Source organism: Eutrigla gurnardus (assembly GCF_963514095.1).
Source record: "Eutrigla gurnardus genome assembly, chromosome: 16".
NCBI classification, from domain to species: domain Eukaryota; kingdom Metazoa; phylum Chordata; class Actinopteri; order Perciformes; family Triglidae; genus Eutrigla; species Eutrigla gurnardus.
This window is the reverse complement of record NC_139927.1, coordinates 1,881,483-1,907,373: the sequence shown is the minus strand read 5'-3', so window position 1 is coordinate 1,907,373 and position 25,891 is coordinate 1,881,483. Positions and strand designations below refer to the sequence as shown.

Here is a 25,891-nt window from a genome sequence, read left to right as displayed (position 1 = left end):
AGTCAGTATTAAAGAATAAATGTGTAATTTAACAGGAAACATCACAATATGATGTTTATTAAGTGAGTTTGTGTGTTTTTACCTTGAAATCAGAATTTGTTTTAGACTTCATGGTTAAAAAGACGAAATGTGTCGCAGACGACTTTCTAGTCCAGGACCAGATCTGCTTTCTAGTCCAGGACCAGATCTGCTTTCTAGTCCAGGACTAGATCTGCTTTCTAGTCTAGTCTAGATTCTAATGTATGTTTAATGAATAATGTATGTTCTATGTATGTTATTGCTACTGGATGCTTGAATTTCCTTCGGGATCAATAAAGTATCAATCTATCTATCTATCTAGTCCAGGACCAGATCTCCGAGTCCCACCTCTGGTCTGACTTCCTGTCTGTGACTCGTGTTTCGTGGACTTCAGACTCATTTCCAGGTCACCGTTTGCTGCATTGCTGCAGATCTGGATCTCATTCAGAGACCTGCTTCACATTCAGGACTCTTCAGTCCAGGACATCGATACTAACGTCAGGCCCAAAGCCAGAAATCCACTTTGGGGAACTTGAGCCTCCCGATCTGGGATGCGGATCACTGCTGACAATAATATTCAGATTTTATTTAACCCGAAGAAGAGCAACAAGAAGCTGCTGAACCCTGAACTCTGACCCCCAACAGAGGTCTCTCCCCCTCCTCCTCCCCCTCCTGCTCCTGTTATTCTTCAGTTCTAGATGCAGCTTGAAGCAGACTGGGATGAGTGTTGTGGTGGGGGGTCTCTGGGGAGCTCTCTGTTTCATGTGAGACCACGTCCAGCTGTAATGTGGTCCTGGTCTCCCAGACCTGTCAGACTACATCCTCTGTTACATGGAGCTGATGAAGACCACATCAGACCCCCGACCCCCTAACGAGCTCTGACATGCTTTCATGCCACGTGGTGTCACTTTAAATTAACTATAGCAGCTTGGGGGGGTCAGTGATGCAGGGCTCCATGAGGACCTGGACCCCCCAGTGAGGCTTCATTTCCTATAACACCGTCAGAGTCCTGATGGATCCAAAACCCATGAAGCAGAACCACAGATATCAGAGCTAATTACCCACAATGCCAATCAGCTGGTTCCAAAGGTCCGGTCGATCGTTCCTTTGGAACATTCTACGATGCTGAGGACCTGGAGAGACCTGGAGAGACCTGGAGAGACCTGGAGAGACCTGAAGATCCCTGGAGAGACCTGGAGAGTCTCTTCTGCAGGACTCTAAAACCTCTAAAACCCGTGAACTTGATTGATATTTACTGAATCGTGATTCAGATTCATATTTCATCAGTGAAACCGTTTTGAAAGCTGCGACATGAACCCAGTTTTATTGTTTATTAGTAAATGACGTAACGAGCGCTGCGTTCACTGACCTGATGAAGAAGGCGGCTGCAGCAGATGGCGGTCGGCTGGTTTGGGTGGCGATGCTGTGAACTGCTGGTTTGACGCCCTGAGTCCGAGTCGCCAGGGTCACATGACCTCCGTCGGAAGTCAAACCCTAACAGACGAGACACAGGAGACGTGTGATGTCATCACTGTGTGATGTCATCACTGTCAGTCGTTACGACCCGAAACATTTGATCATTAAAGCTTCACAATAAACATACAAACTAGTTCATGTTCTTATCTGGCTGTAAATACTACAATACCCATGAGCCTCAGCGACCGTTGCTATGGAGACAGAGCCAGTCAACGCCTCAACATGTGGCCTCTTTAGTGAATTCATCCAAAACTGATCCAGAATCGTAAAATTAACCCAAAGCTGCAGGCTGTTAATGTGAAGCTCTGTGATTGGCTGTTTGTCAGTGAATGCACCCTGGGAGTCGTAGTTCATTTGCATGTCCACAGGATATGCCTTGATTGTGGTTTTCAGACTGAAGTACTTACTAACTAGCAGTCCTTGTTAGCATTCAAACAAGGCAAGAGCTAACAGAGTAACCCTGCTGGACCACACTAACAACCGGAGAGTCCAGATCCAGTTCAGACCTGCAGACCTGCTTCTTTCCATTCCACCAGCTGTGATTAATGACACAGTGAATTCTAAAAAACCAGGCCAGAGATGAATCCTGAGATTCTGGACTCGTTCTTCTTCTGCCCTCATTCTGTCAGGACTCTCTCTAATCCCCCCTCTGCATGCGGGCCTGCTGATGGTGGATTACCGGGACCACAGGAAGTCCATTATTACGCTGTTTGACTGGGACTCGCTCTGCCAGAACACCGGATTACAGAGAGAGAGACAGAGAGAGAGAGAGACAGAGAAAGAGAGAGAGAGAGACCACCACAACCAACCTGAGACCCGTCTAGGCTGCTTTCTGGTGGTTTTGGATTCTGTTGTTGTTTACTTGGTGACGTTATTATTGTTTAGATAATGTCAATAATAATAATAAACATAAACAGTCGCCATGGTAATAAGGGATGATTATGTGTGTGTGCGATGTAGGGGGTGCTGTGTGTCCTCCTCCAAGTTCAGGTCCTCTACCAGGGTCTTCAGGACCTTCTTCAGGACAGAGATCTGGGCTGTTGATCCTGGACTCTGCTGGAGCCACGGCCCCAGTTTGGGGCGAGTTTAAAAAATGGGATGTCACTGAAGTTCAAATGCAAGTCAAGGCAGGTGAGCGAATACTTTTGGCATATATATATTTTTATATATATATATATAGATATATGTGTATATTTGGGTTGGTCCCTGCGGCTCACCATAGCGGTCTGCTCCGGTGTGCAGCAGGAGACCCTCCAGACTCCCTCCAGGTAGTGATGTGCGTTTAGGGGGAGGGGCGTGACTGTGGCCAGCCCCTTGGCTCCGCCCCCCCCAAGGTAGGTGCTCTGGACTTCACCCCACCTCCACGGAACCCTGATCTCCTGCCGCTCCTCATACGACCACCTCTGCTGCTTCGACGCAGCTCGTCCCACCTCGTCTGAGGCCGGCTGGGTGGAGGGGGGCGGCGCCCGGGGGGTCATCTCCCTGCCGACACCCAGAGCCCGCCGCAGAGCGACGCGCCTCAGCTGGTGGAAGGAGGCGCCGCAGACCTCACAGCGGGGGTCGACAGAATGGCGGCCGCGGCAAGGACTCTGGACCCGCTGGAATTTATCGAACAGGAAGGAGGCATAGGCCAGGTCCTGGAGCGGGAAACCCTGAGAGTCAGAACCACTTCCTGTTCTTCTCTACATGTCGTCTAAAGCTAACGCTAATTCTGCAGGTTCTCATGATTAACAGCAACAGGCGCCGCGTACTTTGACCTCTGACCTTCAGAGCAGCAGCTTGTCTGCTGAGTTGCGACGCCATGATGTGGCAGCGCTGACACAGTCTTCGTAGCTCCTCCTCTTCCTCTGACCTCCCGTAGCAGCTCAGTCCGTCAGCTGAGAGCGAGCCTTCGGGGTTTGGGCGTAATGCGGTGCCGCCCGTCTCCTCGCCGTCCTCGCCTGCAGAGTGAAGACGCTTCCTGCGACATGTCGAGCCCAGAGGAAGCAGCTCAGCGCCCTCCACCACCTGCAGTCACACAGGTGGATCGGGCCCAGATTCAGGTTCAGGTTCAGGTTTGCAACACTACCAATCTGGACAGTAAATATTTACTTTTGTTGACTTCACACGAAAGATCAGGTGATCAGGTCACATGACTCGTAACAAACATTTTCCTTGTTTTGAGGTCATGTAACGTCTGTAGATGTCATGCGATTTCCTTTAGAGGTCATGTGATTGTCTGTAGAGGTCATGTAACATCTGTAGAGGTCATGTGATCGCCTTTAGAGGTCATGTGATCGTCTGTAGAGGTCATGTAACATCTGTAGAGGTCATATGATCGTCTATAGAGGTCATGTGTTCATCTGTAGAGATCATGTAACATCTGTAGAGGTCATATGATCGTCTATAGAGGTCATGTGTTCATCTGTAGAGGTCATGTAACATCTGTAGAGGTCATGTGATCGTCCGTAGAGGTCATGTGATCGCCTTTAGAGGTCATGTGATCGTCTGTAGAGGTCATGTAACGTCTATAGAGGTCATGTAACATCTGTAGAGGTCATATGATCGTCTATAGAGGTCATGTGTTCATCTGTAGAGGTCATGTAACATCTGTAGAGGTCATATGATCGTCTATAGAGGTCATGTGTTCATCTGTAGAGGTCATGTAACATCTGTAGAGGTCATGTGATCGTCCGTAGAGGTCATGTGATCGCCTTTAGAGGTCATGTGATCGTCTGTAGAGGTCATGTAACGTCTATAGAGGTCATGTAACATCTGTAGAGGTCATATGATCGTCTATAGAGGTCATGTGTTCATCTGTAGAGGTCATGTAACATCTGTAGAGGTCATGTGATCGTCCGTAGAGGTCATGTGATCGCCTTTAGAGGTCATGTGATCGTCTGTAGAGGTCATCTAACGTCTATAGAGGTCATGTAACATCTGTAGAGGTCATGTGATCGTCCGTAGAGGTCATGTGATCGCCTTTAGAGGTCATGTGATCGTCTGTAGAGGTCATGTAACGTCTATAGAGGTCATGTAACATCTGTAGAGGTCATGTGATCGTCCGTAGAGGTCATGTGATCGCCTTTAGAGGTTATGTGATCGTCTGTAGAGGTCATGTAACGTCTATAGAGGTCATGTGTTCATCTGTAGAGGTCATATGGTCGTCTGTAGAGGTCATGTGATCGTCTGTAGAGGTCATGTGATCGTCCGTAGAGGTCATGTGATCATCTTTAGAGGTCATGTGATCGTCCGTAGAGGTCATGTGATCATCTTTAGAGGTCATGTGATCGTCCGTAGAGGTCATGTGATCGCCTTTAGAGGTCATGTGATCGTCTGTAGAGGTCATGTAACGTCTATAGAGGTCATGTGTTCATCTGTAGAGGTCATGTAACGTTGGACATGAAATTTAATAGAAATGAGATTAATAACTTTAAAGTTACAATGTGAACTTAAATAACTAATAAATACAATTAAATCATGCGGCTGTCATGATGCTGCTGCTGAAACCTGAAAGCAATCAAATCGAAAACAAGACTAAGAGAATACAGCGTGGGTACATGAGATAACTTCACAGGACGCTGTTTTCCAGGAGAAGACATTTTGAAGGACTATTGATCGTAGACCTGGTCTCAGCTGGTCCTCCACAGTCTGTAGCTAGCTACAGCTAGCATTTAAAGTGCTAGGATTTGATTTTAGCGTCTCCAGCCTGGAAATGAAACAAAGTATCAACGTGGGTTCGGTTCTTCCTGATGATAATTAGCAGCTGAGAAACAGGAAAACAATCTCCTCACAAGACTTCAAAATAAAAGCAGACATGCAGCTGGAGATATGAATCTACTGTGTGATACTCACTGTGAACCTCCGGTGGTCTGGTCCCGGAGACCCGGCACTCACTGAGAACCTCCGGTGGTCTGGTCCCGGAGACCCGGCACTCACTGAGAACCTCCGGTGGTCTGGTCCCGGAGACCCGGCACTCACTGAGAACCTCCGGTGGTCTGGTCCCGGAGACCCGGCACTCGCTGAGAACCCCCGGTGGTCTGGTCCCGGAGACCCAGCACTCACTGAGAACCTCCGGTGGTCTGGTCCCGGAGACCCAGCACTCGCTGAGAACCCCCGGTGGTCTGGTCCCGGAGACCCAGCACTCACTGAGAACCTCCGGTGGTCTGGTCCCGGAGACCCAGCACTCACTGAGAACCTGCGGTGGTCTGGTCCCGGAGACCCAGCACTCACTGAGAACCCCCGGTGGTCTGGTCCCGGAGACCCGGCAGCGCTCCAGTCCTGAGAGGACATCTCTGTTCCTGGACGACCACGATGTGATCGAGTCGGAGTCTTCAGAGACTTTCATCTGAGAGGAGATCCGAGTGTGTGTGTGTGTATCCATGTGTGTGTGTGTGTGTGCGTTGCAGCGCCACGGCGGCGGTGAAGCGTGAACGGCGGCCTGCAGGACGGTGAAGTGAAGATCCTCCTTTGTGACACGGAGTTACATCACTGCGAGTTTGGTCACATGAAGAACGAGAGAATGTTACTGGAGCAGAAACTTAAACACTGTTAACGAGGAGGAGACCAGGAGACCAGGTCTGGATTCTGGATCCTCATAGTCAGAGTACATTAAAGCTTCAGCACTAAACACACAACGCTTTGTCATCCTCTATATATCTATATATATATATATATATATATATATATATATATATATATACTGTATATAATATATATATATAATATTATATATATATATATATATATATATATTACACCCCCGAGGCCTATAGAGACCCGGTGGAGGGACCCCCTATTACATATCATATAATGTTTCTTATCAAACAATAATGTGTAGTGCTGCCTATAGTTCCATGTATAACAGTACTTTGTAATAATGGATGGATACGATGCTAAGACATTAAAATAATAATTGTTAACAGATTCATATTTTAATTCTATTGTGGTATTTCTACATCACAATTTCTCAACATAATATCAAACAAGAATATTTTGCTTATTATAGGTTGTATTCTTGTTAAGGTGTATTTTTGGACATACTATTTTTAGGACAAATAAAGATTGGCTCTAATCATTTTGGGGACCCCTGCAGTATCTCTGCAGACCCCCTAGGGGTCCCGGAGCCCCTGTTGAAGATCTCTGGTCTAAACCACGCTGTGTCTGTGGAGTTTTTGTTTGGGTTCAGTTTGAATGAAATGTGTAAATCTTTCCTCAAACAGCCGTTGTTTCCTTCAGTAGGACACACATCAAGAACCAATAGTCAGATAAATCTCCCTTTTATTTAGAAAGTGCTTTGAAAAACAAGTGTAGAACGTAAAAAGCTTCATCTGTCCAACCAGTGAGCAACGCTGGTGCACAAACATGACAAACAGAAAACCAGTTATTCTGCAGGAATCAGCCGCTCACATTCCCCGACTGCACGGAAGAAACAACACAGTTACGGAAGAGTACAAGGAGTGTGTCACCGTGGCTCCTCAACGGCACAATGACAGGAGAAGTCTGCAGCTTCTCCACAGAAGCAAATCAGGTCTGAGGCTCGCACCGTAGTCACACCGGACCTAGAAGCGCCACAAGCACAGTGCGAGCAGCAGAAGCACATTTCTCTGCTGTATTTTTGTAGATATGATCTCCGTCTACGTCTGTCTGTTGCTCTCTCTCCGTTCAGGCAAACACATGGAACAAATACATAAACAGCAGACACTATTTCTAATAAATGGACCGTAAAATATGACCATGTGGCTGAACCGGGGGAATTGAACCTCCAGGAGAAGCTCCTAGTCCCCTTCTCTATCGAACCCGGTGTTATGTCCTTGTGGAACAGGATCAGAGGAAGAGGAACAGAGGAGTAAAGCGAAGAACATATTGAATATCTGTAATAACGGTTCACTGTGGTGAAGTACTGACGTGCATTTTAAGTATTATGTATTCCTATGCTGCATCATAAATGTAGGTATACCATCAGTACAGTTGAAGACACGCTGCGACTAGTTGCCGTAGTTTACAGTAGTATAATATTGTTTTATGTTATTGGAGGATGTTCTGAGAGGGAAAAGAGAGCCTTCTGGTTCAGACCATTTCACAACAACATCTTTCCCCTTCCTCTTCAAAGTGACGGCCGTGAAGGAACAAACTAAAAAATCCAACGCTAGACTGTCGGGACGACGTGAGGCGAACATGCATTAGAAAGGTTGATATTAGTGGTTTTGAATTTGGATGAACTACATATTTTTCAGTCTATTTTTCTGGTCTGTTTTCCCTCCTCATTCAACAGCAGGGCAACATCAGCTTGATTCCACATTTGATCCATTGCTACGCGTGTCGGTGTCATTGAGGCCTGAATGTTACCCTTTATGTTGATTTGGCACTTCATACCAAACAACACAGTAAAACTATGGATGGTCGCCCCCGACATAATCGTTCATGGCCGTCGGAATAAGGAAAAGTGCAGTCTGAACAAGGTATAACATGAAGTTGGTTCCCCCTACAGAGAACACAGGGACACTGAAGAACCAGACCCATACCTAAAGCCAAAGCCAGGATAAAGAGGTTCAGTGAATGTGGTGTTGTAGGTGTGGAGGTGGATCAGTGTGTCAGAGACGACGGTGTAGAAGGACAGAATGCCAGCAGGACAGTCCACATACACGGCTACTCTCTTAGAGAAGGAGGACGAGGACGAGGAGATGAGTGCCACCACGGTGTTGTCGTACCAGACAGAGTACCCGTCATCGGAGCAGTTCAGACTCCAGGACTGGTCATTCCATCCGAACACACAGTCCTCACTGTCCCCCTTCCTCCTGATCCCTCTGTAAGTCACCGTAACAAAGACCCCTCCCTTCCATTCAAACTCCCAGTAACAGCGACCAGTCAGAGGATCCCTACACAGCAGCTGAGACCAATGGTCGAATCTGTCTGGGTGATCGGGATACGGCTGGTCCTCCACACAGGTCACCTCCCTGTTGTTGTCAGACAGTTTGAGGTTTTTGTTAATTGTGTTTTCGTCCACTGTGAGTTCACCGAAATCTGCAGGAGAGAAAGAGACACAGCAGCAATTTATCATCAGACACATCTGTAGTGTTTACGATGAAACAAGTCCTTAGATTTAACTGAATTGACACTTACACTTCCTCAGACTGGGTCGCAACCATTCCTTCCCGACATGGTCCACCCTGGAGGAACAAGAGACCATTACAATATTGAAAACCCAGTTCTAGAAATGCCCAATGGGTAATACTCTCCTCCAATCACCATCATGCATTCACCGACTGAAAATGTGCATAAGCGTAACCGGCCTTACCAGGTGGGTACAGACCCCACAACACACATAAACCGACAATATGTTCGAGAAGGTCCAAGGTTCACCCACCACAGACATCTATACAGCGCCATAGAAAGCCAAGCATCTGTATACATGAAGGTATTGAAAATCGGACCGTTGGGATTCCGACATACCTTGGTATATCTTAATACCAGAACTTGATTTCTTTTTGACTCTTAAGTGATTTTTTTTTTTTTTACAATGTATGTTGGGTTTTTGCAGGAAATTTCCACCACACCATACCTGAGAGTTTCCAGTTTGCAGTCTGCATCCTCCAGTCCAGCAAAGAGCTGCTCAACTCCGGAGTCTCCTGGATGATTGTAGGTCAGGTCCAGTTCTCTCAGATGGGAGGGGCTGGAGCTCAGAACTGAGGCCAAAGAAGCACAGCCCTCCTCTGTGATCAGACAACCTGACAGACTGGAATAAGGAAAACAGAGTTAATCTCTGTGTTTTTAGAAAATCATGTCAGAAGGAAAATCCGACAAATGTTCACAAGCTGGATGAGCAAGATTTAAAAGATAAAACTGTGAACAGAAAAGATTCATTCTGACCTGAGAGTTGTCAGTTTACAATGTGGACTTCCCAGTCCAGCAGAGAGCAGCTTCACTCCTGAATCCTGCAGGTCGTTGTTGCTCAGATCCAAATCTCTCAGACTGGAGGCCTGGGAGCTGAGGACCGAGGACAGCGCTTCACAGCTTCTTTCTGTCAGGTTACAACCACTCAACCTTGGGGAGGATCAGTGTTGAACAAAATCAAAATGTTTTACTTGTCACAAATAAAGTTGAGCTTGTTTGAAATGTTTGTCACTTACAGAGCTTTCTTGGAGGCTTTGACCACCGGCAGCAGCCTCAGAAAAGCCTCCTCTGAAGCCGAGTATTTCTTCAGGTCAAACAACTCCAGATCTTTTCCCGATGACAGTAAGATGAATACCAAAGCTGACCACTGAGCAGGAGACAGTTTATCTCTGGAGATACGTCCAGATCTCAAGTACCGTTGGATCTCCTCCACGAGAGAAACATCATTCAGTTCATTCAGACAGTGGAACAGATTGATGCTTCTCTCTGAGGACAAATTCCCACTGATTTTCTTCTTGATGTACTGGACTGTTTTCTGGTTGGCCTCTGAGCTGCTTCCTTTCAGTGTCAGCAGACCTCGTAGGAGAGTCTGATTGGTCTCCAGTGAAAGACCCAGGAGGAAGCGGAGGAACAAGTCCAGGTGTCCGTTTGGACTCTGTAAGGCCTTGTCCACAGCACTCTGGTGGAGATGTGTTAGTTTAGGTTGCATCCGAAGTATGTTAAACCACCACCATGTTGGGTCTGCCATCAGATTGACACCAGAGTTGACGAAGGTCAGATGGACATACAGAGCAGCCAGAAACTCCTGAACGCTCAGATGGACGAAGCAGAACACCTTGTCCTGGTACAGTCCTCTCTCCTCCCTGAAGATCTGTGTGAACACTCCCGAGTACACTGAGGCTGCTCTGATATTGATCCCACACTCCGTCAGGTCTGTTTCATAGAAGATCAGGTTGCCTTTCAGCAGTTGATCAAAAGCCAGTTTTCCAAGAGACTCAATCATCTTAATGGTCTCTGGACTCCAGTGTGAATCAATCTCAGCTCCTCCATCATACTTGACATTCTTCAGTTTGGACTGAACCACCAGGAAGTGGATGTACATCTCAGTCAGGTTCCTGGGCAGCTCCCCTCCCTCCCTGGTCTTCAACACCTCCTCCAGAACTGTAGCAGTGATCCAGCAGAAGACCGGGATGTTGCACATGATGTGGAGGCTCCGTGAGGTCTTGATGTGGCTGATGATCCGGTTGGCCTGCTCCTCGTCTCTGAATCTCTTCCTGAAGTACTCCTCCTTCTGTGGGTCAGTGAACCCTCTGACCTCTGTCACCATGTCAACACACCCAGGAGGGATCTGATTGGCTGCTGCAGGTCTTGTGGTTATCCAGAGGCGAGCAGTGGGAAGCAGTTTTCCCCTGATGAGGTTTGTCAGCAGCACATCCACCGAGGTGGACTCTGTAACATCAGTCAGGATCTCGTTGTTGTGGAAGTCCAGAGGAAGTCGACACTCGTCCAGACCGTCAAAGATGAATGCAACCTGGAACTCTTCAAACCTGCAGATTCCTGCTTCTTTGGTTCCAGGGAAGAAGGCATGAATGAGTTCCACCAAGCTGAACTTCTTCTCGTTCAGCACATTTAGCTCTTTAAAGGTGAATGGAAACGTGAACTGTATGTCCTGGTTGGCTTTGTCTTCAGCCCAGTCCAGAGTGAACTTCTGTGTTAACACTGTTTTCCCGATGCCAGCCACTCCCTTTGTTATCACTGTTCTGATTGGTTCATCCCTTCCAGGTGAGCCTTTAAAGATGTCTTCATGTCTGATGGTTGTTTCTGGTCTGTCTGGTTTCCTGGATGCCGTTTCAATCTGTCTGACCTCATGTTCATCATTGACCTCTGCGGTCCCCCCCTCTGTGATGTAAAGCTCTGTGTAGACCCGATTCAGAAGGGTTGGGTTTCCTGCTTTTGTGATCCCCTCAAACACACACTGGAACTCCTCCTTCAGTTTAGATTTAAGTTTACGGCACACCGCAGGACTAGTTCCTGGATAAGCAAACAAGAAATATATGTAAGTAGTGGATGGTGCATTCAATCTGATCAATGTAAACTTACTTCCTGTTTTAGTCCAGGAGGCAGGCACCCTCTCCACATTTAAGAGTAGACTCAAGACTTTCCTCTTTGATAGGGCTTATACTCGGGGCTGGCTCAGGCTTCCCTTGGACCAGCCCCTGGTTAAATCCTATTAGCTTAGACTGCTGGGGACTTCCTATGATAAACTGAGCTTCTTTCTGCATCTATACGCATTCATGTCACATAAATGCATGTTACTAACTTGGCTTATCTCCTAGGTGGTTTGTGCCTTCTTGTCTTGCAGATGTCCATAGGTCGGGCTTAAACCTGGATCATGGTTGTGCCCGAGGCCGGTTCTAAACAAGCAATGTCGCTCTCAAACCACCTCGCCAGAACGGCTGTACCAAATGCCACCAATCCACAACTGGGATTCACACCCCAGGGTCAAGAGGCATTTTGTTTATTTCCTGGCTAGAGGAACCTCAGCCACATCTGTTAACATGTACTTACTGCTTTGCAGACAGTCAGCCAGCTCCTCCTGCTTCATCCTCCTAAGGAAGTCCAGTATGATCTTCAGAAAAGCCTCTCTGCTGCTGCTCCCCTTTTCTTCATCCTCACCCTGACTCTCTAAGCATTTTGGGTAATCTGTACTCAGAACCTCATGGAACTTGCTCAGCTCGCTCTTCATGAAACTGGCACAGTTCCCCTCCAGTAGCTGGAAGAGAATCAGATCAACTTTAGTCTGGATCAGAACGCAGGTCAGTATGTGGTTTGTGGCCGTTGCTCCTTTACACACCATGAATACGTCGTCCAGGTCTGCTGGATGTTGCTGGTCACACTGACCTTTGGGAACCTTGAAGCTTTGCTGGTGAACTCTGGGAATCAAACAAACACACAGAAGTAGAAATACAACATGAATGTGTTGATTCAACCTGATCAGCTTCGATCAGCTTTGATCAGCTGTGTCCAGTCGCTGCTACCGAAGCACAAATGGTCCGTCTAGCCCTCCTGGTGTTCGTCATTACCTCTGCTTGGCAGGGCGGTCTCCATCTTGGAACCGTATAGGTTTGTCCATAGACCAGTTACTCTTACAGGACACACAGCTGGGTTCAGGTCCAGATCCAGGTTCAGATGGAGCAGAGTCTGGTCTCTCATGATGGACCCTGATAGAAACACAAACAGTGATGAATACTGATGAAACGATGTTAACTTTGATATTTTAATACTGAAATGAATTATTACGTTTGACGTTTGAAGTCGATCCGTCCGTCCAAAGACCAGTCGCTCTTACAGGACACACAGCTGGGTCCAGGTCCAGGTCCAGGTCCAGGAGAGTCCGGTCTGTGAGTGAGATTATTGAAGGTGGAGTGTTTTGACATGAAGAAGAGAACCGGACTATATGCAGCGTTCAGTCACATCCGGTGGCACAAATAAGACAAATACGTGGTCTGTGGTCCCCCTGAGTTCTAGATAGTAGCTCACATTAGTCCAGAGACCAGACCAGACTATGTGGAGGAGCCAGAGACTGTCTGTGGTCCCCCAGAGGTCTAGATAGTAGCTCACATTAGTCCAGAGACCAGACCAGACCATGTGGAGGAACCAGAGACTGTCTGTGGTCCAAACAACAAGGTCTCTGCTGTATTTATGTCTAGATGACCTTATTTGGAGTGTTGATGGAGCAGCTACAATGTTAGCGTAGCCTAGCACCCAGACTCCATTCAGAAAACCAGCGTTTTAACAGTAGTTATCTTGTCATCTTGCAGACAGACCCAACAAAGCATGACTCAGCACTTTTTACTGATCACCATCATGATGGAGTTATTTCAGCATCCTTTTCATCCGGTTATTGATATTAAATTATAGATAAATACATTATTGGGTCATTCCGTGTCATTTTATCAAATTTCTGAAAATCTTCCCACCTGACCATCTCAGAATGTCCTGAAAAAATTCAAGTACAAAGACACACTTGTTAATAGGACAAATCCAAAATATTTGGTCTTTACTGTCAACAGTTTTCTCATGAAACATGAAGAGTAGTTTAGACTGTTTTTGGCATCATGCTCTGAAAAGCCATTTTTAAACGGCAATATCTGTTACTAATAGCCTCCAGACATGAAATATATCAAAATATGGTTTCTCTCAGATGATTAGTTTCACAGATATTAAGGCTCAAATATGGAAGTAAACACATCTTTGCCCAACTTCAGAGTCATATTCCAAAAAACTGACAACAAGTATCAGGTCCAAACTTACTTTTTTTGAAAGATCATATTCTTGTTAAAATCATATTAAAAAATCAGGAGGGTGTTTTGCCTCAATTTGTCGCAGTGATTTTTTAAAATCCTGATATTGTTGGGGTTTTGTGGCCGGTTTTGGTACTGCATGTCCTAGTAAACATCACAGCAGGGCAATTCAATTGTTTTTTACCATTTTCCAAAGACTTACATGTGACTAAATGCTACTGATAAATTTAGCCTTACGAAAACATAAAAATGTAGCACAGTTGTAGTTACAGAGGCAATAAGTCCTTGAATGTGAGTTAAACATGCTGAAAGCAGCTTTTAATGTCTTAAACCATGAACAAACATAGCATAATATTGAAGACTGTACATTTTGTCATACTTTTGGTATATAAATTACACAACCAAATCAAATAATAATCTTAATTTGAGCATAAGATTTTACATTACAGTAGAATAACAGTTTGTCTCTATGCTCACTGTTAACTGTTATTCAATATCAAACTTTGGAGACACTCTTCAAATGTACTACTTTATTTCAACAAGCCACATTTTAAGTACCTACCATACTAGGTTATCATTGAGCTACACCCCTGATATTCCATGTCTGGAGGCTATTAGTAACAGATATACACTGTAGAAGGTCACAGGTGAGATAGTTTTCCAGATATTGCCGTTTAAAAATGGCTTTTCAGAGTATGATGCCAAAAACCGTCTAAACTACCCTTTATTCAAGGCAGTAGAGACCTAATATTTTGGATTTGTCCTATTAACAAGTGTGTCTTTGGACTCAAATTTTTTCAGGACATTCTGAGATGGTCAGGTGGGAGGCATTTGATGAAATGACACGGAATGACCCTATTCTGGTTCCTCAAGCTGTTGTAAACCAGCCCACGTGGGTCTTGCTAGATCCAGTGAATCCAGCTTGGTGAAATCTACCTCTGGATGATGTCATGAAACCAGACAGTCTGGGTTCCTGGTGGATCTGGGTCTGGGACTTCAACATGTGCAAAGCAGCAATAGTGGAGATTTGAATAAACACAAATGATGATGCGGTGAAACACAAGGTGAAAATGTGCTTCCTGTTTGGAGTGAACGCGGCAGAAGAGATCCTGGTCTCACCTCTGGTCTTTGGTGAGGCTGTCTAGTCCCCCACACAGAGCGGTTTTAGAGGGAAGGACTCCCTCCTGTCTGTCTTCAAACTGGTTCATAGCAGAGTCCAGACCTGCACACAGACAACATCAGCACTTTCACTGTCACTTCCTGTCACACAGGCTAACAGACAGCAGCTCTATGGGTGAGACAGGAGGTGAGACAACATGTGAGACAAACGGGTAAGACAGCAAGTGAGACGGGAGGTGAGACAACATGTGAGACAAACGGGTGAGACAGCAGGTGAGACGGAAGGTGAGACAACATGTGAGACAAATGGGTGAGACAGCAGGTGAGACAGGAGGTGAGACAACATGTGAGACAGGAGGTGAGACAACATGTGAGACAGCAGGTGAGACAACATGTGAGACAGGAGATGAGACAACATGTGAGACAGGAGGTGAGACAACATGTGAGACAGGAGATGAGACAACATGTGAGACAGGAGGTTAGACAACATGTGAGACAGCAGGTGAGACAACATGTGAGACAGGAGATGAGACAACATGTGAGACAGGAGGTTAGACAACATGTGAGACAGCAGGTGAGACAACATGTGAGACAGCAGGTGAGACAACATGTGAGACAGGAGATGAGACAACATGTGAGACAGCAGGTGAGACAACATGTGAGACAGCAGGTGAGACAACATGTGAGACAGCAGGTGAGACAGGAGGTGAGACAGCAGGGGAAAATCCCGCTCCAGAACTCCTGTGATTGGCCGAGGCAGCGGCACTTTGCTCCCTGCTGCTCCTCTTAAAGCTGCAGCGTCAACAAAACTCACTTTACTGTGTTCTATTCTGAGACCGTTGTCATCAAATGAACCTTTGACCTCGTTGTTTAGAAACACCCACACAGCACGAAATGGAATGGGGCCATCACGTCAACATGGCTGCTGCTCACAGATGAGTCAGTGTGTGTGTGTGTGTGTGTCACTGTCAGCAGTCTGTTCCAGATGACCGGAGCTCCTGTGACATCAGCAGGAGGCGGAGCCTAAAGCTGAGGTCCAGTCAGTTCCCAGCATCCTTCTCCAGTTAACAGGAAGTGACAGAATTAGATTTATAATCCGATCAATTAAATGGTGAAGTTGTAACGTATTGATTGAGCATCAGAAGCGATGGCTGTGTATTGATTGTGTATCAGAAGTGATGGCTGTGTATTGATTGCATATTGATTGTGTATCAGAAGTGATGGTTGTGTATTGATTGTGTATCAGAAGTGATGGCTGTGTATTGATTGCATATTGATTGTGTATCAGAAGTGATGGTTGTGTATTGATTGTGTATCAGAAGTGATGGCTGTGTATTGATTGCATATTGATTGTGTATCAGAAGTGATGGTTGTGTATTGATTGTGTATCAGAAGTGATGGCTGTGTATTGATTGTGTATCAGAAGTGATGGCTGTGTATTGATTGTGTATTGATTGTGTATCAGATGAGAAGTGATGGCTGTGTATTGATTGTGTATCAGAAGTGATGGCTGTGTATTGATTGTGTATTGATTGTGCATAAGAAGTGATGGCTGTGTATTGATTGTGTATTGATTGTGTATCAGATGAGAAGTGATGGCTGTGTATTGATTGTGTATCAGAAGTGATGGCTGTGTATTGATTGTGTATCAGATGAGAAGTGATGGCTGTGTATTGATTGTGTATCAGAAGTGATGGCTGTGTAGTGATTGTGTATCAGAAGTGATGGCTGTGTATTGATTGTGTATTGATTGTGTATCAGATCAGAAGTGATGGCTGTGTATTGATTGTGTATCAGAAGTGATGGCTGTGTATTGATTGTGTATTGATTGTGCATAAGAAGTGATGGCTGTGTAGTGATTGTGTATCAGAAGTGATGGCTGTGTATTGATTGTGTATTGATCATGTATCAGATCAGAAGTGATGGCTGTGTATTGATTGTGTATAAGAAGTGATGACTGGGAGCTTCACGAATGCGGAAGTTGTATTTGGGTGAAACGCAACAGCTGGTGACGTCACCGTGTGACGTTCTCCGACACACCCGTTTAAAAAAAGGAGTAAACAGCGATAATAAATGACCCGAGGTAAAACCGCCGAATCACGCCGACACCAGAACCATGAGTCAGCAGTAATAGCAGACTCACCTGGACGTGTCCGCGGTTACGATACAACGAGTCCTCGAGAGTCCTCCAGAGTCCTCCAGAGTCCCCCAGAGACCCTCTAGTCCGGCACGCTGTTTGGAGACACTTTCTCAGACTAGAAGTTCCAGTCAATCCGACATTGCGGCTTCGTTTACCGCCTCGGCAGACTCCTCGGTGTCCTGGTAGCAGAGCTAGCTAGTTAGTGAGCTTGTGAGGTAGTTAGCGAGCTAGTTAGTGAGCTAGTTAGTCATGCGGTGGAGACGAAGAAACAGCGACGACTTCGTTTCGTTTCGTTTCCTCCTCCTCCTCCTCACCCCGCCTGTTTGCCCCGCCCACCTGAGGATGAGCTCTTCTTCTTCTTCTTCTTCTTCTTCTTTGGAGTTTAATGGCAGTCGGCATCCTTAGTGTTGCATTTACCGCCATCTGCTGGACTTTACTCCTCCCGTTTCTCCTCTTCTATATCCTTTTAATTAACCCAGTTGTTACTAGGTATCTTATTATGATTCTCCTCCCTTCCCTCGATTTTCCACATTCTATTATACTGTTAAAATTAATTTCCCTCACTCCCACCTTCTGCAACCCTCTATTCATCCTCTCCCTCTCCCTTTCATATCCAGGACAAGCCATCACCACGTGTTCAACTGTTTCCCTCTCCTCACAATGACACAGACCATTTGCATGCTTCCCCATGATATTAAGTGTGCTGTTCAGTTTGGTATGCCCTATTCTTAATCTGCTCATTGTTACCTGTTCTGTTCTATTGTCTCCATAACCCCCCATCTCTCCTACTACTCCCTGTAATTTATATAAATGTCTCCCTTTTTCCTGGCTCTTCCAATACTGGTTCCATTGATTAATTATTTCCTTCCATATTCAACTTTTCCCCTCTGCTTTTGATAATTTTACTTTCACTTCCACCTCCTTTTTCTTTACTGCCTCCTTAGCAGATTTGGAGGATGAGCTCGATAGATAGATAGATAGATAGATAGATAGATAGATAGATAGATAGATAGATAGATAGATAGATAGATAGATAGATAGATAGATAGATAGATAGATAGATAGATAGATAGATAGATAGATAGATAGATATTGATCATATTGTCAGTATTAGTGATTCTACATGTTGTGTCATAAATACAATGACTGCCCTCTACTGAAACCTGCCCATAGTGCAGAGAAGGACCAGGACCAGGTAAAAGAAACCCTCTTGGTCTTTGCAGTTGAGATGGAGGTCGTAGACAGGAAGTCAGTCAGAACCCAGATCCACATTCAGGCTCAGTTAACCACGTAGAACCGGATCAGTCAGTAGAGTCACTATGGCCAAAAGACTTTCCTCCTCCTCCTCACCCTCCTCCAGCTCCTCCTCCTCCATCTCCTCCTCCTCCTCCCCCTCCTCCATCTCTTCTTCCTCCTCCATCTCCTCCTCCATCTCTTCTTCCTCCTTCATCTCCTCCTCCATCTCTTCTTCCTCCTCCATCTCTTCTTCCTCCTTCATCTCCTCCTCCATCTCTTCTTCCTCCTTCATCTCCTCCTCCATCTCTTCTTCCTCCTCCATCTCTTCTTCCTCCTTCATCTCCTCCTCCATCTCTTCTTCCTCCTTGATCTCCTCCTCCTCCTTCATCTCCTCCTCCTGATCCCCCTCCACCATCTCCTCCTCCTCGATTTCCTTCATCTCCTCCTTCTTCTCCTCCCCAAAAGTCTGAGTTCTGATTGGATGACATCTGTCCCAGTCCCTCCTCTTCATCACACACACACACACGCACACACACACACACACACACACACACACACACACACACACACTCACACACACACACACACACACACACACACACTCACACACACACACTCACACACACACACACACACTCACACACACACACACACTCACACACACACACACTCACACACACACACACACACTCACACACACACACACACACACACACACACACACACACACACAAGCACACACACACACACACACACACACACACACACACACAGACACACACACACACAGACACACACACACACACTATGGAAGCTCATTTGTGCCAAACAGCTGCAAACTTTAAAAGTTCAGTTTCCACGTTTACTGCTGTACTACACTTAAGTATTATATATATGTACAAAATGTATGTGTATGTATATATACATACACACTATCTATAATACTTGTTGTTTTGAAGTATTTTAGTGCTTAATTTATGATGCTGAGATAAATCTACTCAGTATTTTGTCCCACTCACAAATATCTCTCTACCTGTCTGTCCCTCCACCTGTCTGTCTGCCTGTATGAATTTTGTGTTCATGAATGCATCTTTTTGTCAGCCGTGGGCCTCCGTAGCCGTGTCGACGCCCACAGGAATGAGTGAACAAACACAGCGTCGCCCTACAGCCTCCGTCCCAGTCTCTGCTGGTCTCTCAGGTGAGTCTGTCTGTCTGTCTGTCTGTCTGCAGCCCTGTCTCACATTACATGTAAAACCTCACTTTATTAAACACGGCTTTGCATATGCAGCTGCACAGATGCATCATGGGAACCTTGACTGTTGGTCAGTTTGACAAAGTGATGACGTGTTTCTGAAAGTTTCTCTGAGACTCTGAAGGGTTTTTAATCATTAACAGCTGCGGCCATCGGCAACGTGTTCCTTTGTAGTAACTTTATTTAAACCTTAAATGCTGACAACCTTTTGCTTCTATTCTATCTATTTATATCTGTTTATATGTGTTTCTTTCTATTTATATCTGGATCAGACACAGCTGGGGAAAGAAACTTGATGCCAGTGATGTAAACACACTGTTATGGTTTATTTCTGATGTGGTTCTGTGTTTTAGTGAGTGATATAATACTACTACTACTACTAATAATAATACTAATAATAATACTACTACTAATAATAATAATAACATGTTGAGTTTGTTTGTATTTTGGCAGCTTAATCAGACTTCTGTTGTTTGTGAAAGCGAAATGAAAATAAAGGTTCACCTTCATCGTACCAGCTGGTGTACATATACTCACGTACTTTACCTGAGTATTTCAACTTGTACTGCTCCTTTATGATACTCAGTCGACTGATAAACTTTGAATGATAACTTATCTCAGAGCTGGAAGTAACTAAGTACAAATACTTTCTTAGTGTGTGAATAGTCAGGTATCTGTACTTGAGTATTTATTTGTACTTTTCTCATGAATATGACGTGAGATTCAGTTACTTGTACAGATACTTGTACTTTGTACTTGAGTAGAAGTAGAATTAGTACTTTGTTTTTGTAGTATTGAATATCCATTATAGAAGTACAGTGTGAGAACTGTCCTGTGTGTCTTTCTGTCTGTCTGTTTACCTGTCTGTCTCTCAGTCATGTTGTCCATGGTCTCCCTCTCACTCCGTCTCCGGGCCTCCGGTTGCCAAGGAATCAGGCGCTCCATAGCAACGGTCGTCTCCGGCAACAAAACATCTAGGTGAGTCCTGATCCCGGTCTGTGTTAGACCTGACTCGGTCTGTGTGAGACCTGACCCCGGTTTGTGTGAGACCTGACCCCGGTTTGTGTTAGACCTGACTCGGTCTGTGTGAGACCTGACCCCGGTTTGTGTGAGTCCTGATCCCGGTCTGTGTTAGACCTGACTCGGTCTGTGTGAGACCTGACCCCGGTTTGTGTGAGTCCTGATCCCGGTCTGTGTTAGACCTGACCCCGGTCTGTGTGAGTCCTGATCCCGGTCTGTGTGAGTCCTGATCCCGGTCTGTGTTAGACCTAATCCGGTCTGTGTTAGACCTGACCCCGGTCTGTGTGAGTCCTGATCCCGGTCTGTGTTAGACCTGATCCCGATCTGTGTTAGACCTGATCCCGGTCTGTGTTAGACCTGACCCCGGTCTGTGTGAGTCCTGATCCCGGTCTGTGTTAGACCTGATCCCGATCTGCGTTAGACCTGATCCCGGTCTGTGTGAGTCCTGATCCCGGTCTGTGTGAGTCCTGATCCCGGTCTGTGTGAGTCCTGATCCCGGTCTGTGTGAGTCCTGATCCCGGTCTGTGTTAGACCTGACCCCGGTCTGTGTGAGTCCTGACCCCGGTCTGTGTGAGTCCTGATCCCGGTCTGTGTTAGACCTGACCCCGGTCTGTGTGAGTCCTGATCCCGGTCTGTGTTAGACCTGATCCCGATCTGCGTTAGACCTGATCCCGGTCTGTGTGAGTCCTGATCCCGGTCTGTGTGAGTCCTGATCCCGGTCTGTGTGAGTCCTGATCCCGGTCTGTGTGAGTCCTGATCCCGGTCTGTGTTAGACCTGACCCCGGTCTGTGTGAGTCCTGACCCCGGTCTGTGTGAGTCCTGATCCCGGTCTGTGTTAGACCTGACCCCGGTCTGTGTAAGTCCTGACCCCGGTCTGTGTAAGTCCTGACCCCGGTCTGTGACCCCGGTCTGTGTCCTCAGGTTGGTGAGGGAGCGGCTGAAGCAGGAGGTGGAGAAGATGAGGAGTCTGTTCTCAGGGTTCAGACCTGGTCTGGTGGTCCTGCAGGTGATGTTGTCATTTCCTTCTTCTTCTTCTTCTTCTTCTTCTTCTTCTTCTTCTTCTGTATTGTTATGTAGATTGTGGATCTAGAGGGTCCTGAACCTGGTCTGAACCTGGTCTGAACTGGTCTGAACTGGTCTGTGTTTACTGCAGCTGCTCTTCCTCTCACAGTCGGTCTTTAACCAGGAACCAATCAGGTTCCCTCAAGTTCAGCTGTGGAGGCGGACTTTGACCTGCTGCAGTGGAACTTCACCACATGGTTCAGCACTGGTCCCGGTTCAGACCAGAGGCCTGGACTAGGAAGCAGGATTTGGGCTTAGCGAGGTGACTTCAGTTGAGTTATCGAGTTGATAACCACCGTTGTGTGACCTCTGACCTCTGATTGCCTTTGTTAGGGTTACTGAAGCTGGAGAACAGGAAGATACCTGGTATCTCTCTGGGTAGTCCAGGCCCCTGGTCTAAGTTGTAGTGCAGTAAACAGATAAAGGACCTGACAGTGTGCTGAGGTCCATGTCTTGGGTGTGTGCTGGTCTGGATCCTGGAGACCAACAGGTGGGTCTGTGTTGCAGGTGGGAGACCGGGACGACTCCAACCTGTACATCAGCACCAAACTGAAGGCTGCAGCCGAGGTGAGACATCCTGTCTGTCCCGTCTACTACCTCTCTGTCCTCACGTGGATCTGAACCACCAGGAGTCCTGCTGAGTCCCCCAGAGCCCCGTTAACACACAGCGTCCATCTGCCGCAGAAAATAGTCCCCAAAAGATGAACAATTCCTTTGTTTGTTTGAGGAAAACTACAGTGATGCTAAGAAAATGATAACAAGCTAATGATGACAATAACAACAACAACAACAATAATCATAACAATAATAACAACAACAATCATAAAAATAATAATAACAATAATAACAACAACAATAATAACAATAATAATAACAATCATAACAACAATCATAACAATAATAATAATAACAATAACAACAATAATAATGCTAACAATAATACAACAATAACAATAATCATAACAATCATAATAATAATAACAATAATAACAACAATAATAACAACAATAATAACAATCATAACAATAATACAAACAATAATACAAACAATAATACAAACTATAAAATTATTGTTTGTATTATTGTAATTTTACAATAATCATAACAATAATAATAATCATAACAATAATAATTCTAATAATAACAATAATAATAACAACAATCAAAACTATAATAACAACAAAAACAATAATAACATTTCAGTTTCTCGTCTGCAGATTGGAATTGATGCAAAACACCTGAGACTTCCAAACACAACAACACAGGAGGAGGTTAGTGACACACCTGATACACATCACTCACCTGATACACATCACTCACCTGGGTCACATCATTCACCTGATTCACATCACACACCTGATACACATCACACACCTGATACACATCACTCACCTGATACACATCACACACCTGATACACATCACTCACCTGATAAACATCACTCACCTGATACACATCACTCACCTGGGTCACATCATTCACCTGATTCACATCACACACCTGATACACATCACTCACCTGATACACATCACTCACCTGGGTCACATCATTCACCTGGGTCACATCATTCACCTGATTCACATCACACACCTGATACACATCACTCACCTGATACACATCATTCACCTGGGTCACATCATTCACCTGATTCACATCACACACCTGATACACATCACTCACCTGATACACATCACTCACCTGGGTCACATCATTCACCTGATTCACATCACACACCTGATACACATCACTCACCTGGGTCACATCATTCACCTGGTACACATCACTCACCTGATACACATCACACACCTGATACACATCACTCACCTGGTACACATAATTCACCTGATACACATCACTCACCTGATACACATCACTCACCTGATTCACATCACACACCTGATACACATCACTCACCTGATACACATCACTCCCTTGTGGTCCTGCAGGTCCTGCGGAGCATCCTGTCTGTCAACGAGAACCCGTCTGTCCACGGTCTGATCGTCCAGCTCCCGTTGGACTCGGTAAACTCCATCGACACGGAGCTCGTCACCAACGCCGTCTCTCCAGAGAAAGACGTGGACGGGTGAGTCTCCACAGGAAGTCCTAGACCGGACGTTGGTCTCCGGGTCCTGCAGAGTCTTGATCCTCATCATCAGTGTGTTGATGTGTGTGCAGTCTGAGCTGCATCAATGCAGGGAAGCTGTCCCGAGGAGACCTGAACCACTGTTTCATCCCCTGCACCCCCAACGGCTGCATGGAGCTCATCAGACAGACGGGTCAGTTCCTCAGAACTTCAAAGTCCGCCAGAATTCACATGTCCCAGTCCCACAGGAACCCCGTGATGGTCAAACGATGGTCCTGTCAGACTGGACCAATCAGAGCCTGATGTTGCTCTTCCTGTGCAGGCATGTCGGTGGCGGGGAAACACGCCGTCGTGATTGGTCGCAGTAAGATCGTTGGAGCACCGATGCATGACCTGCTGCTGTGGAACCACGCAACCGTGACCACCTGTCACTCCAAGACCCCAGACCTACCTGAACAGGTGAGCTCACTCACCGAGAGACGGAAAGAGGATTATTATTGAAGGTTTCCTGTGTGCGATGATGCGTTTCCTGGCTCTCAGGTGGGGCGGGCTGATGTCCTGGTGGTGGGGGCGGGACGAGCAGAGATGGTGAGAGGGGAGTGGCTGAAGGAGGGTGCGGTGGTCGTCGACTGTGGGATCAACCACATACCAGGTACTACACCTGGTACTAAACCTGATACTATAACTGGTACTACACATGGTACCGGTACTTAACCTGATACTATAACTGGTGCTACACCTGGTACTGCACATGGTACCTGTATGACACCTGGTACTACATCTGGTACTACAGTCGGTACTACACCTGGTACTGCAGCTGGTATGACATGTGGTACTACAGCTAGCAATACACCTGGTACTGCACCTTGTACCAGTACTACAATTGGTACTAACCCATGTACTACATCTGGTAATACAGCTGGTTCTACAGCTGGTACTACACCTGGTACTAGTCGATCATATGACCAGCGTAAACTGAGGCGTCCTACAGACACCAGAGGTTTCTAGTGTACTGACTTTATTTGTGTGACCTTTGACCTCTGAGTCATCCTCCCTGACAGATGAGACGAAGGCGAGCGGTAAACGGGTCGTTGGAGACGTCCACTACGCCTCAGCCAATCAGAGAGCGGGATTCATCACCCCTGTCCCAGGAGGGGTGGGGCCAATGACGGTGGCCATGCTGATGGAGGTACGTCAAACCTGGTTGTCTCCTGGACCGCTGGTCCGAGTCCGGATGCTGACGCTGTCTCTGTTTCAGAACACGGTGCAAAGCGCCCAGCGGGTCCTCCTGAAGACCCACGCCACCCGCCACGACCTCTGATGGTGAGACTTCCTTTCTCCTGTAGACCCACGCCAACCGCCACGAAGGTGAGACTTCCTGTGACTACTATTATTGCTCTTACTATTACTATTACTACTACCACTACTACTACTACTATTATTGCTCTTACTACTACTACTATTACTATTACTACTACCACTACTACTACTATTATTGCTCTTACTACTACTACTAGTACTTGTTCTCCTTCTCCTTTTCCTTTGAACTCTTTCTCTCTAATAACATTTTCTCAAACTAACCCAAAGACAGATTGTTATGTTTCTATGACAAGCGTCCGCTGAGCATCATTGGTAGTTAACAGAGACACGGCGGCGCCCCCTGCTGGTCACCAGCAGCCTCACAGGTGTGGAGTGTCTTCCTTTCTTCGTGTCCTGGTTTCATAGTGGGTCACCTGTCAGGCAGAGTTCAGGGTAACACTGTGATCCATGCAGGAGGAAGAAGAAGCTGAGGCCGTTGCCATGGAAACAGCAGCAGACACATCCCAGCTCTTTCCTGCTGGAGTCAACAGGAAGTGATCAAATATGTAATCAATGTTTTGATTATTGGCATTATGATCAACGGATCATTAATTATATGAAGTTTTGTAACATTTATAATTCATAGAAGTTCAAATGTTTTTTTTATATTCAGTCCATCAATCAATTCAAATAGAGTAAAGGAAAATACATCATCAGAATCTAATCTTGGATATTTTATATATATATATATATATATATATATATATATATATATATATATATACACAGTTCTGTGTCCTGATTGGTGGAAAAAGACTTTATTGATCCATCAATGAAAAACACAAAGCTTTTACAGTGAAACACAGAATGAAGATGACGTTCAATAATCAATAATAACAGCTCCTCATCCATAAAGGCCGGTCATGTGACGTCAACACAGGAACTCTCCAAGTTAAAGGACCACAACACTGCAAACCCTTTCAAAATAAAGTTTTAAATAAAGTCAGGTT

The 25,891-nt window shown here is 45.9% G+C and overlaps 3 protein-coding genes across 3 annotated transcripts in view; 1 reads left to right on the top strand and 2 right to left on the bottom strand.

The window, feature by feature from the left end:
• The window catches only part of LOC311026754 (kinesin-like protein KIF26A), a gene marked incomplete at its 5' end in the record, with an annotated part of 23,000 nt that extends 17,179 nt beyond the window's left edge, over positions 1-5,821 (bottom strand). Inside the window, 4 exons of the mRNA XM_084030452.1 lie at positions 1,388-1,512; positions 2,712-3,146; positions 3,259-3,501; positions 5,336-5,821. Coding sequence (XP_083886578.1) covers positions 1,388-1,512; positions 2,712-3,146; positions 3,259-3,501; positions 5,336-5,821 — 1,289 coding nt within the window. The remainder of the gene's footprint in view (positions 1-1,387; positions 1,513-2,711; positions 3,147-3,258; positions 3,502-5,335) is intronic.
• A 915-nt stretch (positions 5,822-6,736) lies between these two features.
• LOC311027134 (NLR family CARD domain-containing protein 3-like) lies at positions 6,737-17,233 on the bottom strand. Its single transcript, XM_084030982.1, has 11 exons — positions 16,933-17,233; positions 14,790-14,892; positions 12,667-12,765; positions 12,450-12,587; positions 12,221-12,299; positions 11,935-12,139; positions 9,603-11,397; positions 9,343-9,516; positions 9,035-9,208; positions 8,596-8,642; positions 6,737-8,496 (listed from the first exon to the last, which is right to left on the bottom strand). Exons 2-11 carry the CDS (start codon positions 14,876-14,878, stop codon positions 7,958-7,960), a joined length of 3,339 nt encoding a protein of 1,112 aa, XP_083887108.1. The 5' UTR covers positions 14,879-14,892; positions 16,933-17,233; the 3' UTR covers positions 6,737-7,957.
• A 2,036-nt stretch (positions 17,234-19,269) lies between these two features.
• LOC311027158 (C-1-tetrahydrofolate synthase, cytoplasmic-like) lies at positions 19,270-25,528 on the top strand. The gene is made up of 12 exons (XM_084031021.1): positions 19,270-19,363; positions 20,293-20,395; positions 21,359-21,443; positions 22,007-22,066; positions 22,717-22,770; positions 23,446-23,582; positions 23,675-23,775; positions 23,905-24,041; positions 24,123-24,234; positions 24,644-24,771; positions 24,841-24,950; positions 25,356-25,528. The coding sequence occupies exons 1-11, from the start codon at positions 19,303-19,305 to the stop codon at positions 24,901-24,903; spliced, it is 1,041 nt and encodes a 346-aa protein (XP_083887147.1). The 5' UTR covers positions 19,270-19,302; the 3' UTR covers positions 24,904-24,950; positions 25,356-25,528.
• Positions 25,529-25,891: the final 363 nt, after the last annotated feature.

What these genes read in the sequence shown, in the direction of transcription:
- LOC311027158 (XM_084031021.1), top strand. Translation starts at nt 19,303, where the DNA reads ATGAGTGAACAAACACAGCGTCGCCCTACAGCCTCCGTCCCAGTCTCT. An exon ending in AACTGAAGGCTGCAGCCGAG is followed by an intron (nt 22,067 to 22,716) that starts GTGAGACATCCT and finishes TCTCGTCTGCAG; the next exon opens with ATTGGAATTGATGCAAAACA. An exon ending in ACACAACAACACAGGAGGAG is followed by an intron (nt 22,771 to 23,445) that starts GTTAGTGACACA and finishes GTGGTCCTGCAG; the next exon opens with GTCCTGCGGAGCATCCTGTC.
- LOC311027134 (XM_084030982.1), bottom strand. Translation starts at nt 14,878, where the DNA reads ATGAACCAGTTTGAAGACAGACAGGAGGGAGTCCTTCCCTCTAAAACC. An exon ending in ATCGACTTCAAACGTCAAAC is followed by an intron (nt 12,588 to 12,666) that starts GTAATAATTCAT and finishes TGTTTCTATCAG; the next exon opens with GGTCCATCATGAGAGACCAG. An exon ending in TGTAAACTGACAACTCTCAG is followed by an intron (nt 9,209 to 9,342) that starts GTCAGAATGAAT and finishes TCCTTATTCCAG; the next exon opens with TCTGTCAGGTTGTCTGATCA.